Source organism: Terrapene carolina, unplaced genomic scaffold, assembly GCF_002925995.2.
Source record: "Terrapene carolina triunguis isolate 2854851 unplaced genomic scaffold, T_m_triunguis-2.0 Scaffold84, whole genome shotgun sequence".
Lineage (NCBI taxonomy): Eukaryota > Metazoa > Chordata > Testudines > Emydidae > Terrapene > Terrapene triunguis.
Window position 1 is genome coordinate 24,304,164 of NW_020664435.1, and position 18,358 is coordinate 24,322,521.

General features: G+C 42.6%; 1 protein-coding gene across 1 annotated transcript in view; it reads left to right on the top strand.

Moving 5' to 3' along the window:
- The first annotated feature begins 15,369 nt into the window (after positions 1–15,369).
- Positions 15,370–18,358, top strand: part of VWDE (von Willebrand factor D and EGF domains) — a 69,709-nt gene continuing 66,720 nt past the window's right edge. The window contains exon 1 of the mRNA XM_024206098.2: positions 15,370–15,670. Within this exon, the coding sequence (XP_024061866.2) occupies positions 15,589–15,670 (82 nt within the window). The 5' untranslated portion in view covers positions 15,370–15,588. The remainder of the gene's footprint in view (positions 15,671–18,358) is intronic.

Sequence of the window (18,358 nt, forward strand, 5' to 3'; positions counted from 1 at the left end):
CAGGGACAGCACACACTCTTACAAATCAGAAAACTCTCTTGAGGATCGTTCTTGCTTAGAAGGATCTTCACTTCTGCAGAACAAAGACAAAGTAATCAGGCTGTGTGTGAAAGTGCAGGTGGTTTAGGAGGTGAAAACCATTCTCTAAACCCAGGCAGGGTATGGGGTTTAAATGCAGTACTCCTTCCCTCATCCATCCCTTGGGTTGGAGTAGTGACCACAGCCTCTCTGCACCTCGTGTAGGGGTGCTGGTGCCATTGCATCCATGTAATTGTGTGTCCTATGAGGCCTACTCCAGGCTGCTCTTGGCCCACTGCCCTCTGTGCTGGCTTATGCAGAACCAGCATGAAAACCCTTTCTACAATATATGGGCACTGCTGCACAAAATAACCACTCACCCACTATCCTCTAGTGGTGTGAACATACTTGTACTCTTCTACTCCACACCAAAGGTGAAAATCAGAGTCCAGGAGGTCTTGCCCACATTAAATGGATCTCAACCTGGCTTGATTTTCAAGACAAAATGAGGAATTTTCTTCAAAGGATTATTGCCCTTAATGTGAACTCAAATTATATAAAAACAGAAAAGTCGAAGTTGAGTAACAAAGATACATGTCAGAGCTACAAACCAGACCACAGACTTCAGCTAGAGAAGCAGCAGTAGCAGGCCCTAGTTTTCTAGGCAATTCAGTCAAAAGAAAGCTCTGTACAGCATCTCTGATGTTATATCACATGACAGCTATATTTAAGGATCTGACTAATATAGGCCACTGATGATAATTATGGAGCCCAAGAACCTCACGATAAAATTTGTTACTGTATTTGTGCATTTTATTTAAATTCTGAACTATATGCCTTTTAAAAAGTACTAGATTGAAAACCTCGGATTACAATACAGGTACATCAATTCACCAGCTGGACATTCACAGTTTTAAAAGGCATTTTATAATCTGTACTGCAGCTCTAAATGATTGTACTTGGAATCACATTATTCTTAATCCCATGAACATATGGATTTAACCTAAATTATTAGATTTTATTTCCTGCTTCAATTTCTCAGGTTTAATACTTAGCTGATATAAATCAGTTCAGCTCTGTTGACTTCAGTGGAGTTCTGCTGATTTACATCTGCTGAGGATCTATAGCTATAATCCATATCAGTTCCAAACATTTGTAATTCAACCAAAGATTGAATCCCCTTTGAAGAAAACTAGCTTTTTAAAAATAAGTTCTCTTTCCCATATCATGTAATATAATCATTGATATTTGAGATGGAAATGACCTATAAGGTCATCTTGCCAAAGAAGGAAGTTCCCTGCAGTAAATTCTTGAGTGTTCTGTCCAGCCTACTTTTAAATGATTCCAACAAAAAGGCTTCCAGCATGTCCCTAGGGAGACTTTCCCCACAGTTTAATAGACCTCATTGTCAGGTTATTTCCCCTGATATTCACTGCAATTTTTCTTTTCTCACTGTATTCATATTATTCCCTATTAGCCAAATCCTGCAACCTCATGTTCCCACACTGCTCTAGAATCCAATGGGACTACTTTCAGAACTGGGCCCTATGATCTTTGAATCAACTCCACAATAAACAATTTCTTTACTTCTTTGGTGTTTAGACTCTTCAAGAATGCAGGCTTCAATCCAGCTTTTCTGGAAACCCCAAATTTGTTGACTTCAGTAGGAGATGGAGTACACACACAAAAAGCAAAATCAGGGACCTCAACCAATTCTCAACAAAATAAGTGGGAAGATCAGGCTCTATATCTACAGGGATTGACTTTTTTTAGTTCTTTAAATATTTCCCTGTAAAACAATCACTATAGTTCCTTAATCATTTTTGTTGTTCTCTGAATTCCCTCTAATTTACTGACTCCAATATACTTACACCTGTACAACATGTTGTAGGTTCATGGTCACCAATGTTGTAAAGGGGAAGAATGATCACCTTCATGGGATGGAATATATTTGTCCACACTCCAAAAATTGCATTGGCTTTTTTTTGCCATCATGTCACATTGCACATTCATATCTAATCCACTGCATAATCATTTGTAGGTAGAGATGTGTAAATACTGCAAAAATATTTTTTGCAGATATTTCTTCTAGCGTTTAAAAGATTTGACTTTGAATGTGTCCATGTACAATTTCTGCAGATACTCTAATACATAGCTTGCTGGAAGGAATGTTCCTGGCATCGACACATTTACAGATTTTAAAGTGTGCTTAAAATACTTGCAACAAAAATGTGAATCCAATATTTAGTCACAAATTCTGTGAGTAATTTTGAATGAAGTATAAAGCTGAGAAAATTGTAAGTTGTTAGACATTTTCCAACAGAGAAAGAGGGAATGAATCCAATGCTCCAAACACTTATTCATGTACTTAACTTTAAGTCTCATTGACTTCACTGGGTCACATGTGTATTAAGTTATGCATGTGCATAAATCTTTGCAGGATCAGGGTCCTAAATCTAATTCAAAGCCCATGGAAGTCAAAGACAAATGTAGTCCAGTGGGTACTGGATCAGGACCATAAGCACTATAAATGGTTCACTTGCTTCTTTTTCTTTGTGGCAATACTGATTTATAGGTTTTTTTCCTCCCATAGAATGCCCATATTTAAGATGATTTGTGTGTATTAGCTTGAATTTTCCAGGCTGAACCCCATTTCTTTTCTTTATAGTTACATTTTTAGCTTTTCATCTCTAAAGTAGTAAAGCCCCAACCATGCAAACATTTGTGCACCTGCTTAATCTTAAACATGAACAGGCCCACTGACTTTAAGCATGTGAATAATCCAAGTCTGTGCATGTTTGCAGGATTGGGGGTCTTAGTCAAGGAAGAGGCTAGATTCATAAGAACTTAAGGCCACTGTGGCAGGTCTGACAATGATTAAGCAGGGAGTGGGCTGTGATCACTAAATACTTCACCTCATTGTTATCTTGTGCTGTTTGTATCTGCCTATTGTCTCTGCTCTTACACTTAGAGTACATCTATTCTGCAGCTGGGAATATGCTTTCCATCTTGGGGAGACAGACATGCATTACCTCTTCTTGAACTAGTGCACTAAAAGTAGCAATGTAGCCAGAGGTAGCACAGGCAACAGCTTGGGCTAGCCACCCGAGTACAAACCTGCTCAGACCCCATGGGTACGTACATATACCTGCCCATGCTCCACCAGGCTACACTGTTATTTCTACCATGTTAGCTTGAGCTGAGCGAGGTCTGTCTATCTGAGCTGGAAAGCATGCTCCCAGCTGCAGTGTAGAGATAACAAGAGCTTACAGCAGGGATCGGCAACCTTTGGCATGCGGCTTGCCAGGGTAAGCACCCTGGCGGGCCAGGCCGGTTTGTTTACCTGCTGCATCCGCAGGTTTGGCCGATCGCGGCTCCCACTGGCCGTGGTTCGCAGTCCCAGGCCAATGGGGGCTGCGGGAAGCGGCACGGGCCGAGGGATGTGCTGGCCGCCGCCCCCATTGGCCTGGGATGGCGAACCGCAGCCAGTGGGAGCCATGATCGGCCGAACCTGCAGACGCAGCAGGTAAACAAACCGGCCTGGCCCGCCAGAGTGATTACCCTGGCAAGCCGCATGCCAAACGTTGCCGATCCCTGGCTTACAGTCTAAGGTATATGTTTGTATAGTGCCTAACACAATGGAGCCCTCATCCCTGATTAGGGCCTACAGGTATGTCTACACAGCAACTAGACACTGCGGCTGGCCCATGCCAGACGACTTGGGCTGGTGAGGCTCGAGTTGCAGGGCTGTGTCATTGTTGTGTTGACTTCCAGGCTCAGGCTGGAGCCTGGGCCCTAGGATCTTGTGATGTGGGAGGGTTCTAGAGTCCAGGCGCCACCCTATGCCAGGAAGTCTACATACAGCAATAACACAGCCCTGTAGTCCGAGCCAGAGTCTAGTGGCACAGGCCAGCTGCCGGTGTTTAGTTGCTGTGTAGATATACCCTACAAGGCCATCACAATAAAAATATATAACAGCCAGTATTGAATAGATACAATGTTGGCTCTTTTCATAGAATAATCTTGAAGAAACCCGATACAGAGATTTAAGGAATACTGGTATTTATTTTATAGCTTAAAAAATTAAATTACTCAGTACTATAATGAGCCTGATTCTGCAGTACTTTGGGACCTGCATAACTGCACTTGCATAGTCCCACTGAACTCAAGGATTGTCTCTTACTATGCCTTTTTACAGAATCTATGCCTTCAGTACTGACTGGGGCTTCTGGACATTACTGTAATGCAAAATAACTGAAATTTATATTAATTTGTTTTAACAGAGGCAAGTTGTAGGTACATTATGATGTAATGAATTTAGCACAACTCTTTCAAACTTGGTGTAGTTCAGAAAAAACATAGCAGCTAATTTTCATATTTGATTATTTTAAAAATACGAAAACCTAACCATGTTACTTTGTGCATTCCTGTAGGACAACGGTGGACCATTTTGTTTACAATAAACACTTCAGATTAATTAAGTCTGTGCTAAATTCTATATTCTTGTGTAAACCAATGTGTGTCCTTTTTAAAGTCATACCCGGTTCTTTTAAGCACTTTAAAGAACACCATTTCTTTAAACTAAATACTCAGACCCCACAACAGCTAAAGACAGAGGGTTAACAAAACATTAGAATATCATTCCAACACCGCCAAACTATATGTGCCAAAAAGAGCTATGCATACTTTACTTTGCTAAAAGAAAGGTGCTGTCTGCAGTCAGAAGTCTACATTCAATCCAAGAAAAATATACAATTGTATTCTGTCTAGGAAACACAGAAAACTTATTTTTCCATTGGTGAGATATAGGGAGAATATATGTTCCTTTAAATTCTTGCTTAAAAGCTTACCAGTGCCTGATGGTAAACTGAAAAATCTGATCAGAATGTGTTCTGCTTCTCTGTAATTCGTTTTCTGTTTTAATTCCATAATTTATTATTAGTAATATTTGCATAAAAACAGAAACTTTGGACCCAGTCCTCAACTGGTGTAACTCCATTCAAGTAACACCAGCTGAGGACTGGCCATTTAGAGTACATCTGTTTCTACAGTTCTACTTCTGATTAGACAAATTCCCACTGATTTCAATTGGAGAAGGAAAAGTACTACACACATTCTAAGTATTATTAGAGTCAAATCCTGAAATTTTACTCATTTATTTACTCAGATAACAATCCCACTGACTTCAAAAAGTTTTGACAGAATAAAATCTGGACTGGGATCTTCTGCATTGGATTTCAGTATTTGTCACTTGAACTCCTAATCAACTGAATGGACCTGATCCTGCAAGCCTTCCATCTGTGGAACTCCTGCTTTAGCATATCGTTGCATTTTGCATGCTCTCAGGCTTTTATACTGCCACCTGTCACCATAGTATCTGAGTGCCTTCCACGTAAAAAAAAAATCAATAGCAATAGCTAACTCCTTATTGGACTTCATAGAAAAATTTAAGGACACCTATGTATTCCCCGTGGCCAGTGCATGCCCAGGACCTGAAGCCAGGACCTCCAGCTTCCAAGACCAGGGCACTATATCTAGGCCAACAAGAAAACAGTGTGATAACTGCCAAACTTTCACCCTCAGATTTGAATATGAGGTCCTAACAGATTGGTCACAAACTACAATGATTATGCATGTTGCTATGAATAATTATAATTTAGCAATATGTTATGCTGCAAGGACATCAGAGTTTTCATTTGATTTCACTTGATTTTCATTTGATTACACAGCATGCATTCATCTAATGACTAGTCTGGTAAACCTACACTGTTCTACATCCAGCAGTGGTCAGAACCCAATCCATCAGAGGAAATTATGGGGGGGACCCCTCTTCATTCTGCACCTAGATCAGTGCTTTGTTAAGTTTCCTTTGGTGGTAGAATAATACAGTAAGTGATATCAATGAGAGATGCAATGCCAGCTGAAGGGGGAGAGGTAGAGCAGCAAGCCATCATAGTCAAAGCCAGGCTACCAAAAGGAAGATGAGAAGGCCAAGTTACTCCTGAGTGACACTTATTGAGAGTAGAAGAAAGACAAGTCTTAAAACATCACCTGGAAGGAACCATTGAATAAGAACCAAAAAACGTTGCTGGATTTTTCTACTTGTAGTTAATATTGTTGACAATGGAATTTTTGTGAATCACTTTTAGCAACAAAGAAGGGTGATTATTACATTTATTAAATGGTATGAATCTTAGTTTTCAGGAAAAAAGTGAAACCAAACATTCTCTTCTCCTGGATTTTCTTGAGAAGCTAAACCTGAGGAATACTTGTTGTGGAAATTATTTTTGTATAGAATATTTTTTTCAATTGGATCCAGTTTTTAAAAAAACACTAAAGTTTCTGATCTTGAAAAAAAATCTTATACATGATTAAGTTTAAGCATGAGTAATCCCGCTGAGTTCAGTAGGACAACTTGCATCCTTAAAATTAAGCACATGCAGAAATCTTTGTAGGATCAAGGCCTATGATATTAACAGAGACAATTCTGAATTTGATGATCAAATGTTGTTTGTTCATCACTTCAGTGTATGTAACATAAGTATTTGATAACAGAATACCTTTTTCTCCTGGGTATTTGAGCAGAAATAAAATATTGGAATGCACAATTTAGTTAATTTTGAATGAAGCCAAGAGATTTTATTCAGTAACATCTGATTCTCTTTGACAAATATCAAAGTGACAAGGACAAACATAGGCCTCAATCCTGCAAACACATGTGCTTAGTATTCAAGTTGATGGGACTACTCATGAGCATAAAGTTAAGCATGTACACAAGAGTTTGCAAGATCAAGGCTATCAGGCCTAATCTTTACTCCCATGAGCAGCCTTACTGAAATGTATGGCCCTGATTCTGGAAATCATCCCTATTCAGGAAGAGAATGTTTAACCACATGCTTAACTTTAACCACATATTTAAGTCCCACTGAAAACATTAAGACTTAAGTACATGCTAAAGTGCTTTCCTGTATAAGGGCCCATGTGAGTAATGATTACAGATTCAGGCTGTGACACAGAGATCCCTTAGCAAAGGGTCCCTTGTTCTGTGCAAACAACTCTTGTTTTAAACATGACAAACCCACTACACCAAACCCATAAGGGCTAAGATGTAAGGTATCTACAGAAAGCTCATAGCTTATCAAGACTCCATCATGTACAAGTAATATTTAAGGAATAACATAACTTAACACAGCTCTCAGTGATTTCAGCTGGTGCCCACTAGCCCAATCAGCTCTCAGTGATTTCATGCTGGTGCCCACTAGCCCAAAGTAGGTCTAATGCTTAGACCTAGGTATTGTGATTTCAGCTCTGCGGCATGTAACAAGACTCCACATTGAGTCAAAATTAGCTCTGTTATTACACTGTAGAGAGAAGAGTCAAAGCAGTGTTTAGGGCCCACACTACCAGATACAAATACCCATACCTAGCCTCTCTCAATTCACTGGGTTTTGGAACCCATGTCCCTTGCCTAGTGAGTGCTACTTAGTTGAGGGCAAGTCCCTCCATCATAAAATGCCAAGTATAGTTCTACTGTCCTTGATTCACATAACCAGGATAACAACACTTTACTACTCCTGCCCCAATAACGAAGAGACTAGGGATCCCACAGCAGCCAAAGTGACCATTTGGGCCAGCAGTCCCATCATGCTAGGCAGAGTGGGTGTGCCCATGCAAACGAGATCAGCCCCTGAAGTCCTTTTCCACAGCTCACCACAATATGTCAGGGTAGAGCCCATTCTGACTCTGCTTACATATGCTTTATGGTCTTGGAGTAAAAGTTAGTCACCAGGGATTGTCTTGGTGCTGGCCTATTCAAAGAGGGAGATGTCACCCCTCCCTGGTTAGCCAGTGATGTAATGCAAGGCTCTATGTAGCATTGCTCTATCCCAAGACTATCAATGGAAACCATCAGAGACAACTGCAAACAATCAAAACCATGTGGAGGTTAAAAAGCGACATTAAAACAGCCATGGGATCACCCTGTCTCTCAATACAGACAAAAGATTGTTTCTGTATCACAGAGGAGGGAGCGGTCTTCTGCATCCATTCACTGAGGAAACATCTTGTGGACAGGGCCAGCTCCAGCGTTTTTGCTGCCCCAAGCAGCAAAAAAAAAAGCAAAAAAAAGCCGTGATCACGATCTGCAGCACTTCGAGCTGCCGCCATTTCATTCTTCGGCGGCACTTCGGCGGCAGGTCCTTCGCTCCGAGAGGGAGTGAGGGACCCGCTGCCAAAGAGCCGGACGTGCCGTCCCCCTATGTTGGCTGCCCCAAGCACCTGCTTGCTGAGCTGGTGCCTGGAGCCGGCCCTGCTTGTGGAGCAGGCATTTTCCATGAAAGTTTGGATCCTGGTTCCTGTGAAGCCACCAAGCTCTACAACAGACTGAACTTTGGGGTGGGGAGGCCCTACTTTATTAGATAAGAAAGGTAACTATTAATAAGTATAGGCCCTAGTTTGTTTTATTATTTTGTTTTGTATTGTAGCCTTTTGTTTCTATTGCTGTCTTGTTTCTAGTGGAACCTCTATTCTCACTTAAATGAATCTTTGTTCTATTATAAGTGCTGTCTGTTACACAGGAGTGATGACTTAAGGTAAAAGTAGTAAACGGGGGTACGTAGCTCCTTTGTGACAGAAGATCTGGGAATTCTCTGAGTAGCCAAACCCAGGGGCTGGTTGTTACAAGAGAATGTTTCAAAGGGATTCAGGGACTGGGGTGCACCTGTAATGCAAAAACAGGGCTAGCACAGACCAAAAGAGAGTGCTTGAGTAGCTAACAGGCTGGTGGCATTAGGGCTGCCACCACAGGCAACGCTATCTCTTGCTAGAGGCAGGGGGTACCTCAGTGACTTGCAGTCCTGGGAACGCAGAGAACTATGACACAGGCCTATTTCCCCCCCCCCCACTTTATTTTCATTATAGTTAAGCAAGTTGAGTGCACACACAAAGATAAACACAAAAAGATAAAATGAATGTGTGGGAGCATACCACACCTAAATGATTGGTACAATTACACGTCACTGCTATACCACATTAGGTTAATAAAAAATAAAAATTAGAATCCCATAAACCAAAGGGCTTTATGTTTCCAGACTCAGATGTCCTGGCACATTCTGAATACACTGTTTATAGACGTGCATGTGTTAGGTTTCAAGCCATTATGTAGTAAATAGGAAAAATACCTGAGAGCCATAAAAAGGGAAGGGCCTGAGCCAAAGCCCATTGAAGTAAATGAAAAGACCCCATTTGATTTAATTTGGCTTTAGATCAGCCCGTAAATACTATACATATGTATTCCACAATTTAGATTAAATCTTGTATTGCTTATCCAAGCCACGTTACATTAGATTACTATAATGAAGTCTTTGCGTACATAAGTCAAATACAGTATATACAACAGGCCAAACATGAAACAGAATTAGGAGCCAAAATACACTAAAGATGTCATTATTTATAAAAGTTAAACAGTGTCAACATGGAGTACATTTACAAGGCAGTGTTAAAAATCCTCTGTGAAAATTTTAAAAGCATTTTGGAAAACAAATGTCACTCAAAAGCCTTACAATTTTAGCAAAGCCAGGCAGTGGAATCTACATTAGCAAATCTAACCTCTTATGATGGTGTAAAATTAGCCATAGAATGAATTCAATAAATAAATGCATATGACCAATGAGGATTCTCAGTTCATATTAATCTGGTGCTGTATATTGAAATGTGATCTGGAACCAAAGATCCCAATTCTGCACTAAAATCCCTTAGAGCAAGGGTTCTCAACCTTTTTCTTTCTGAGGCCCGCCCTCACAACATGCTATAAAAACTCCACAGCCCACCTGTGCCACAGCAACTATTTTTCTACATATCCAGTAGATTAAAAGCCAGGGCCAGCGTTAGCAGGGAGCAAGCAGGGCAGAAGCCACAGGGGGCCCAAGTTGCTCAGGCTTTGGCTTCGGCTTTGGCTTCAGCCTCTCATGGTGGGGCTCTGGCTTCAGCTTTCTGCCCTGGGCTCCTGGAGTCTAATGCTGGCTTTGCTCTTTGGTTTATTTTGGAGGCCCCCCTGAAACTTGCTCACGGCCCCCCAGGAGGTCCCAGACCCCTGGTTGGGAACCTCTGCCTTAGAGCACATGTAGCCCAGTGCAAGTTTGAGGATGTAGACATCAGGTTTGTTAAAAATGTGACTTTAAATCAAAATAGAATGAATCCTAAATAAAGTCTAAAAGCCACAATACACTATTAGAAAGAAGGGTGGATATGTGATTATTAGGACAGAGATGATTTCTATAGAGATTGTTAATATTTTAGGAAAGACACTTCACTTACAGAACACATACACAAAATGGCACAGTTTACTGTAATGGAAAATTACTTTTCCTATTAGAATGTAAGTATAAGGGTGAAATATTCATGGTGTGAGTGTATAAGATAGGGGAAGCAGGCAATAAGCCTTCTCTTCTTGTACCCCCAGCTCAGAAATTGGTCACAATCACAGTCCTTCAGCTCACCTGATCCCATGGCCCCATCTCTTCATGCTCTGCAGCAGCCCACAGAATAGATCAGTCACCGAGAGGAAGCGGGCTTCACCAGTCACATTCACAGAGTGGTCAGAGAGGAACTGTGGCAATTACTTGGGCTGATGAGATTTGTCATGTTGTGTATATATTTTTTCCCCTAAAAGTGCACCAAAAATACATAAAGAAGTCACTATTAAATGCTCAGCAGTTACTTTATCCTAAGCAGTAATATCTCAGGTAGCACAATATTTCCTTATACTTGGAATAGAAAACAGTGGTATCTCAGATATTGTGTATTAACTATGGGTAAATCTTGACTATGGAGGAATCCTCCCACTCAAGCTATGGAGGAGAAGAGACACTACTTAGAGAGGCTACCTCTAATGGCTGGAGTAGACTCCGCAGTCTTACTGATCAACCATCATAGAGAAAAGGACCTTGCATGACTTCCTGAAATTGCTGCCCTTCCGTTGACTGTTGTACCTAGAGAGGGGGGATGGGCAATATTTGGCCTTACAGACAGTTCCTTATCCACATCCTAACATTGCTGCATGAGTCTATTCCCAGCACTACCTACATTTCTGCTCCTTTTCATCCAACACCTCTATTTTCTATGTTTCTCTGTGATTTATCACTCAACAGCTTCCTTTATCTTTCTCCCATTCTCTCCTTCACCTCTTCTTTCCAGTACCTCTTTGGCCTCAGTTCATCCATCCCTATTTAGCAAAATATTTCAAAAGGGGCTTAATTTAAAGCATGTGCTCAAGTCCCATTCGTGTTAAGCACATCTAAATTAAGCATATTCTTAAATGCTTCACCAAGAACCAATAGATTCCTAAGGATTCCAGGAGCACTTTCTCACTATCTGTTAATTGGATGGGGTCTTGCATGATTCATCATGAAATGTGCTAATCCTCTTGTAATTAACACCCTATTATGGTCAGCAAAGGTCAAGGAAGCAGCCATATTTTTAAGATTTAGTGACATTTCTTGCTTTTCCCCCCCTTAGGAAGAAAGAGGGCCTTTGTTGTGAAGGTTTTTTTGACAGATCTGTAAGCTTATTTTCTTCCATCCTTTTCTTGCAAATGTTATGTTTGCTAGACTAAGCAAACCAGCCCCATTATAGCAGCAGCTAAATGGAGTGTAAAGGTTGTATTAAAACATTTCCAGTATCTTATAGTGAATAACACTGAAAATGTTTAAAATCACTGAGTCAAGTTTTCATTTGTTTAAATAACTGTTATGAAAGTTCAGGGATAAAATCACAGCATCTTGCACAGAATATGCCTGTCAGAGAACAGCCAGAAAGTTAAGGCTTTAATTTCATCATCATCATCACCTGTCCCACCAGTTCCTTTGGATAATTATACATTGCTGTCCCTGGACTGAATCACTCCGTCCCACGAGAAAGAGGTCCACGGTGAGGAAAACTGAAGATCTCTGTAACAGTGTCATAGAATCATAGATTAGGGTTAGAAGAGACCTCAAGAGGTCATGTAGTCCAACCCCCTGCTCAAAGCAGGACCAACCCCAACTAAATCATCCCAGCCAGGGCTTTGTCAAGCCAGCCCTTAAAAACCTCTAAGGATGGAGATTCCACCATCTCCCTAGGTAACCCATTCCAGTGCTTCACCACCCTCCTAGTGAAATAGTTTTTCCTAATATCCAACCTAGACCTCCCCCACTGCAATTTGAAACCATTGCTCCTTGTTCTTTCATCTGCCACTGTCACACCTGAGCTCACACAAAACCACTGCTGTATGCCCAGCTGGGCACAAAAGACAAAAAGGTTTTATTTGGCTGTTGCCCCTTCTGGCAGGGCACCACTTGCAACAGTCTTACTCAACATCAATAGGCAAGACAAGGTAGCAAATCAAACCAAGAGTCCTGCATCAGGCCTACACTCTCTCAGGGAGACTCTGGCAGGCAGTACTCTCTAGTTTCTGGCCCCAGTCACAATTCTCATAGAGCAAGCCCTACAAGTGTGCTCCCCCACAGCCACCAAATGAGTTATGTGCTCAGTTCTCCTTACAGGCCTGACATGTATTGCAGGCATAGCAAAGTAGGACTGATTGAGCTTATAGCAGTTCATTAACTCTTTCCTGGCCTGTGTGAGTTTTGCACACCCTGTCACAATCCCCTCACGGAATTTCTCGCCCATCATTCAGATGGGAGGGTGGGATTTGATCCTTACAGAATGAGCTGGGGGTCTACTCTCAAGACCCATAGATCTGTAGGAAACCAACTCAGTAGCATGGAAGTTCTATGCCTCTGAATTGAGTCTCTTCCCTGACAGTCCCTCATCTTCCTGGTAGCACAGCTCTAGTGGGACTATGCTAACAGGGACTCGCACTGACCACTGCTGCTCTGGGGACCCTTCGCTGCAAAAATCGTTGCAGGAAAATGAATAAAGCCTGAGCCTGGTGACTATCTGCAAAGTTGGTTGGGGGTAGAGGTGAAGGCTTTGAAAAGTGCATTCTTCTAGCCCCAACCATTACAGGTCTGCACTCTACTTATCCCAGTCCCTTCCTACTCCCTCTTTGCAGATACCAAATTTTCAGAAAGCAGATTGGGATGGAGGTGATCTACTGTGGAAGATCCCCTTTACACACAAGAGGGGCTGTTGGTAGGGCATTCTCTGTGAGAGTCGCTCTGTTCTGGAACTCACCCCTTTCCCTTGATCTGCCAGCCACCAGATTTATTAGCCTTCTAGACATGCTGCAAAACCCATCTTTTTTTCTCTCTTCTCTCAGATTGCTGAGAAGGAACAGGGAAGGCTGAAGTGGATGGATTTATGGGCAGTCCAGGTTTAAGTTGTTATTGTTAATATATGGGACAGCCATCTAGAGCATCAGATGGGTGCCTATAATTTAGAAATGTAAGGTAAGAACTGAATACACAGGGATGTTGGGAGCATGAACTGGTTCATTAGAAGGAAGATTTTTCTGATATTCAGCCTAACCCTTCTCCTTCTGAATTTTGTCCCATTACTCTTAATTATACCTGCCCTTACCACCTTGAAGAACTTCACTCAGTCCTAAGCAGTGTAGTTGTTGTAGCATGTCGGTCCCATGATATTAGAGAGACGGAAGGTGGTCCAATAAAAGATATTACCTCACTCACCTTGTTTCTCTCAGTCCTCATTGTTTAAAAGGTTGCCTTCCCTCCAGTAACAAAATGGTTTAGATGAAATTTCAGCTGATACCTTTTCTTATACACATTTCCCATAGCCATTTAATCTGAAAAGAATCTGGCAACTTTGGAACTCAAACCCACCTGAAAGATGTAATATTTGGGGGGAAAGCCCCTGCCTGCTTAGCTCTGTTTGACTTCTTCCATTGTTTGTAGCTGTCAGGACATGTGGAGATATATTTACACTCTCCTCAAAGAAATGTTAAATATATTAAGGCAGCCACTGAAGCTATTATAGCTATCAGAAAGGAAGCCCATTGTTTTTATGGTGCCTGGATTTTTGGCCATCAAATTCAGTACTGCCATCGCTCGTGGTTTTATTGTGATTCTCTTGCTATCTGATGTTCTTAAAGCTCTTGGATTCATGTGATTACAAGATAATTTCAGCTTTTATTTAGAAAGAAGGTAAGTTTCTAGCTCCCATGGCTGAGGAGAAAAACTTGAAAACCTGAACCCTAAAGGCTTTAACACCAGATGGCAAATCTCCCCCCCTCCCACCCCCGCACACCACCTTTTTTAAAAATCTTAATGATTTTTAAGCCATCATGATTTTTTTTAGAGCCTGGCTCATGGTTTTTGAACATTTGGTGTTAGTAATGCTGCAAGCTGCACTTAAAGGTTTTCTTGCTCCAATGTTGCAGAATGTTGAATACAGAATTTCACTAGGGTCAAATAGCACCTCTCTGCAGAGACCCAGCAAACCTAAGTGCCTGCCTTACAACAGTCTCTGTAGAATAATAGTTTTCTTTGCAGACAGTTTAGTAGAATGCAATACGTTGTTGAAGTTTTAGGTGTCCTCTATATACAGGGATCACACTTCCAAACTTCACACGTGCCAAGCCATTTATTTATTTTATGGCTTTGTTTGCAAAAGAGAGGGCAATAGGTATATTCTGTAAAAATGTGTATGTACTTGCTGTGCCCATGCATTTGCCAGCAAAAATCATTAAATGCCTGTGCAAAATGGATAATTTGTGCATGGACACAAATACTTACAAGCCATTTGCAAATATGGGAGCTTTGCAGCCTTCTTTGAAAATCTGTCACCGTAAGGAGATGCTTTAACTCTTATTCTAATGATAATGAACTCAAACACTGCAGCTTATAACAGTTACTTCAGTGTTTGGGTCTTTTGCTGTTGTACGTTCTGGCATTTTAGAGAAGTGTTCAAAATCTAATAAGAAAGCTATCTGAAACTGGCTCTTTTGCATTTCATTACATATTCTAAAACGGGGGTCCACTTCTGTGAAAACGGGAGCCCCAGGGTGGGGAGCTAAGTGGAGGACCCGTTTTCTCGGACTGCGGACACCTTTGCCGAACTGAAATGCTGGGCAGGGGAAAGGATCCCACCAACCAAAACTGGGGAGCGTCCCACGCAGCTCGGGGATGTCACAAGCCAGCTGGGCTGCGGAGTCCCGAGCGCTGGGGAACAAAGTCACGCCGGAGAGGACAGCTCCCAACGCAGCTCTGCGCGCTCCCCGGCGTCACAAGGTGCCTGTGTCTTGAGGCCACGCGTTAGCCGAGAAGCTGGCAAGCAGCAGCAGTGACAGCCGGGAGGCAGCAGGGAGAGCGCGCCCCATAGCCCCTGCCGGCCGCAGCTCGCTCTCCTCCCAGCTCGGCTTCCCGCCAGCTCCGGCTGCTGCTGCTCCGCTTCCCGGGAGCCGCCTGCGGGGAGCGGGCGCGTGAGGCTGTCCCGGGACCCGGGTGGCTCGCGGTGCCTTAGCACCAGCATCCCCCACTCCGCCAGGCGCAGGCACAGAGTTAAAGCGGGGCCAGGCTGCTCTGTTGACCGCTGGGGCGGGAGGCTGCGGGGGACTGAAGGGAGGAAGCCCCCAGCACCCCTCCGAGGGGCAGGGCAGCCGCTCTCTGGGCAATGCAACTCCCGGCGCTGCGAGCCTGGCCCCTCTGGCTTGGGCTGGTGCTGCTGGGCTTGAAAGCAGCGCCCTGCCAGCAAGGTAAGGGGTGGCGGGGGGGTGTGCTGGGTGCAGCGGGTGCTGGGGGTGAAGTAAGATATGGGGGGCGGCTTCTGAGCAGCCTTGGAGCTGTCCCTGAAGCAGAGACTCCAAAGTTATGGACAGACTGGGACCAGCTTAAAGGGGGGGGGGGGCAAACCCACCCTGAAGCTCCCCAGGCCTGTGCCACTCAGGTGGGAACCCTCCACCCTGCTGCTTCCCCAGTTCTTTCAAGTCCCTTGTACCATTAGCTGTTTGCCCAGAGGGGGCGCTAGCCCACTGGGGGCCCTAAGCAGGAACATTTTGGCCCCCCTCAACACATAAAAATCGAGGGGTCTTGAACTGCACAGGGCCCTAAGCAATTGCTTAGTCTTCTCCCTCCCTTCACTTGATACTTTGTTCAGAAATTTTAAACTCCCCCCTCCCCATGACTTCTGCCAATTGTCTCTCTGAAAGCCAGGTTTTGCCAGGAACACCCAGCTTCTGCTTTGTTCAGCAGGTTCAAGGGTGGCAGGTACTTGCTCCTGTTCTTCCTTGGGGAGGGGGTGTTATGTCTCCAATGTTGGGAAATGAACTACTCTGCTAGAGCCGGTGGGCTTATGTCTAATGGGAGAGGATGCTTTTCCTTATCCACTTCAGTGGCTTCAATATTGGAGTCACACTTGGGCTTTGGTCAGGGCTGGTGCTACCATTAAGGCGAACTAGGCGGTTGCCTAGGCCGCCAAGATTTGGGGGTGCCAAAAAGCAGTGCCCCCAATTTTTTTTTTACAGCGTTCCTTCCCGAGCACATGGTCACTGCTCCACTTCTCCCGCCTCCCAGGCTTGCAGCGCCAATCAGCTGGGGGGCGGGGGGGCGCAAGGTGGAAGTTTCGCCTAGGGCGCGAAACTTCCTTGCACCGGCCCTGGCTTTGGTGAAATTAATGTAGTATATTTAGTGGAGTGTACCTTTGCCTTCACCTTCATATGACTGAATCCATCCAGAAGCACCAAAGTTAGTTCATCTAAATTATTTTAGTTGCGCGCATTGTCCTAAACTGGTGACTATTCACTTAAAGGGTATTATTAAATAATTTAAGTGTGATAGCCATTATCTTTCTTTCATTATGGCAGCATAAGCACTGACTATTGCAATAAAGCTGACCAAGGTGTTGGGGAAAATACTATTTAACTCAAGTTGATTTTCAGACTACAATAATGCCCAGGGCTTTGTTTACACTAGCACTTTTGTCAGTAAAACTTTTGTCAGTCAGAGGTGTGAAAAAACACACCCCTGACTGACAAAAGTTTCACCGACAAAAGTGCTGGTGTGAACAGCGCTGTGTCGGCAGGAGATGCTCTCCCTCTAACATAGCTACTGCTGCTTGTGGTGTAATGATGCCGGCGAGAGAACTCTTTCCCGCCGGCATAGAGCGGCTACACAGGAGATCTTACAATGGCGTAACTGCAGTGGTACAGCTGTGCCACTGTAAGGTCTGTAATGTAGGCAGAGCCTAACTGACCCATTAGCCATGGTTTCTTCAAGCACATATATACATTAAGAGCCTGATCCAATGCCAATTGATTTTAATATAAAGCCTCCCATTAACTTCAGCAGGCCTTAGTAAAAATACTGTTTTACCAGTCTCCAGCTGGAGCCATGCACTCCAAATCATGAAGACTCCAGTCAGTAGTGTCCCCCCTCTTCTCCTTTGTTTCCACTTAAATTTATATTTGCTTTCAAGTCTGGTAGTTATATATAACTAACTTTAGTGGAAGCGGGAACTTTAATGAACTAGAGAAATTCTGAAAAATTCTTTTTCAGTACTACATTGCTGTTACAATCAACATCTAGAAAGGAAATGCACAATTTAAAATCGTTTAACATTCTTAACTTCTCTCCACTCTTTTCTTAAACATGCCCTATTATCTTTAAATATTGAAGCACACATGGTATGTATTGTCACACCGTGACCTGAGACCTCTGCAAAACCAAGAGTTAAGGATTATTGTGAGTTATAAGATGTCTTAAATATTTGTTATTTTCTCTTTAAGTATTTTTTTAGGGAAAATCCACATAAGGAATTGTTAGAATAATATGTTATATGCTGAACCATTATACTGTATTATGTTAACATGTTTACACATTTTTAAGTGTCTTATATAAATGTTTAAGAAAGTTAAAAACTTAAGTTATCAACATGATAGGCTGCAAGAGTTCTAACATCTGTAACAATTTAATTCATAATTAAAACTAGTGCAGTGACTATTTTTATATATCTCACTTCTAGTTTTTTGAAAGAGTGATTTTATGGAAATATGTGTGATTTCATCTCCATTGCCTAACAGTGCTGCTATGGATAAAGGCTCTGAAACAGTTCTATTTTATATATCACAGCTATTAGGATAGTCAATGGAACTACTTGTTCTTAAAGTTAAGCACAGTTGTAAGCACTTTCCTGGATCAGTGCCAGAATGCTCAGCACCTTGCAGGATTGAGCCCCTAATGAGTAAATCTTGGCACAGGAAGTGTGGCAGTCCTGCAGAAAATGTTAGAATAAATATTAGAATTAAGAAACAATGAGAGTCAATACTGAAACTGAATCTTCCTTGAAGCTCAGAGCTTTCTATTAAATAGTGGTGTGGATACATGGGAAAATTTGCAGGTGTTTCGGGGAAATGCCCATTGAATGTGAAAGAGAAACTCAAATTCCA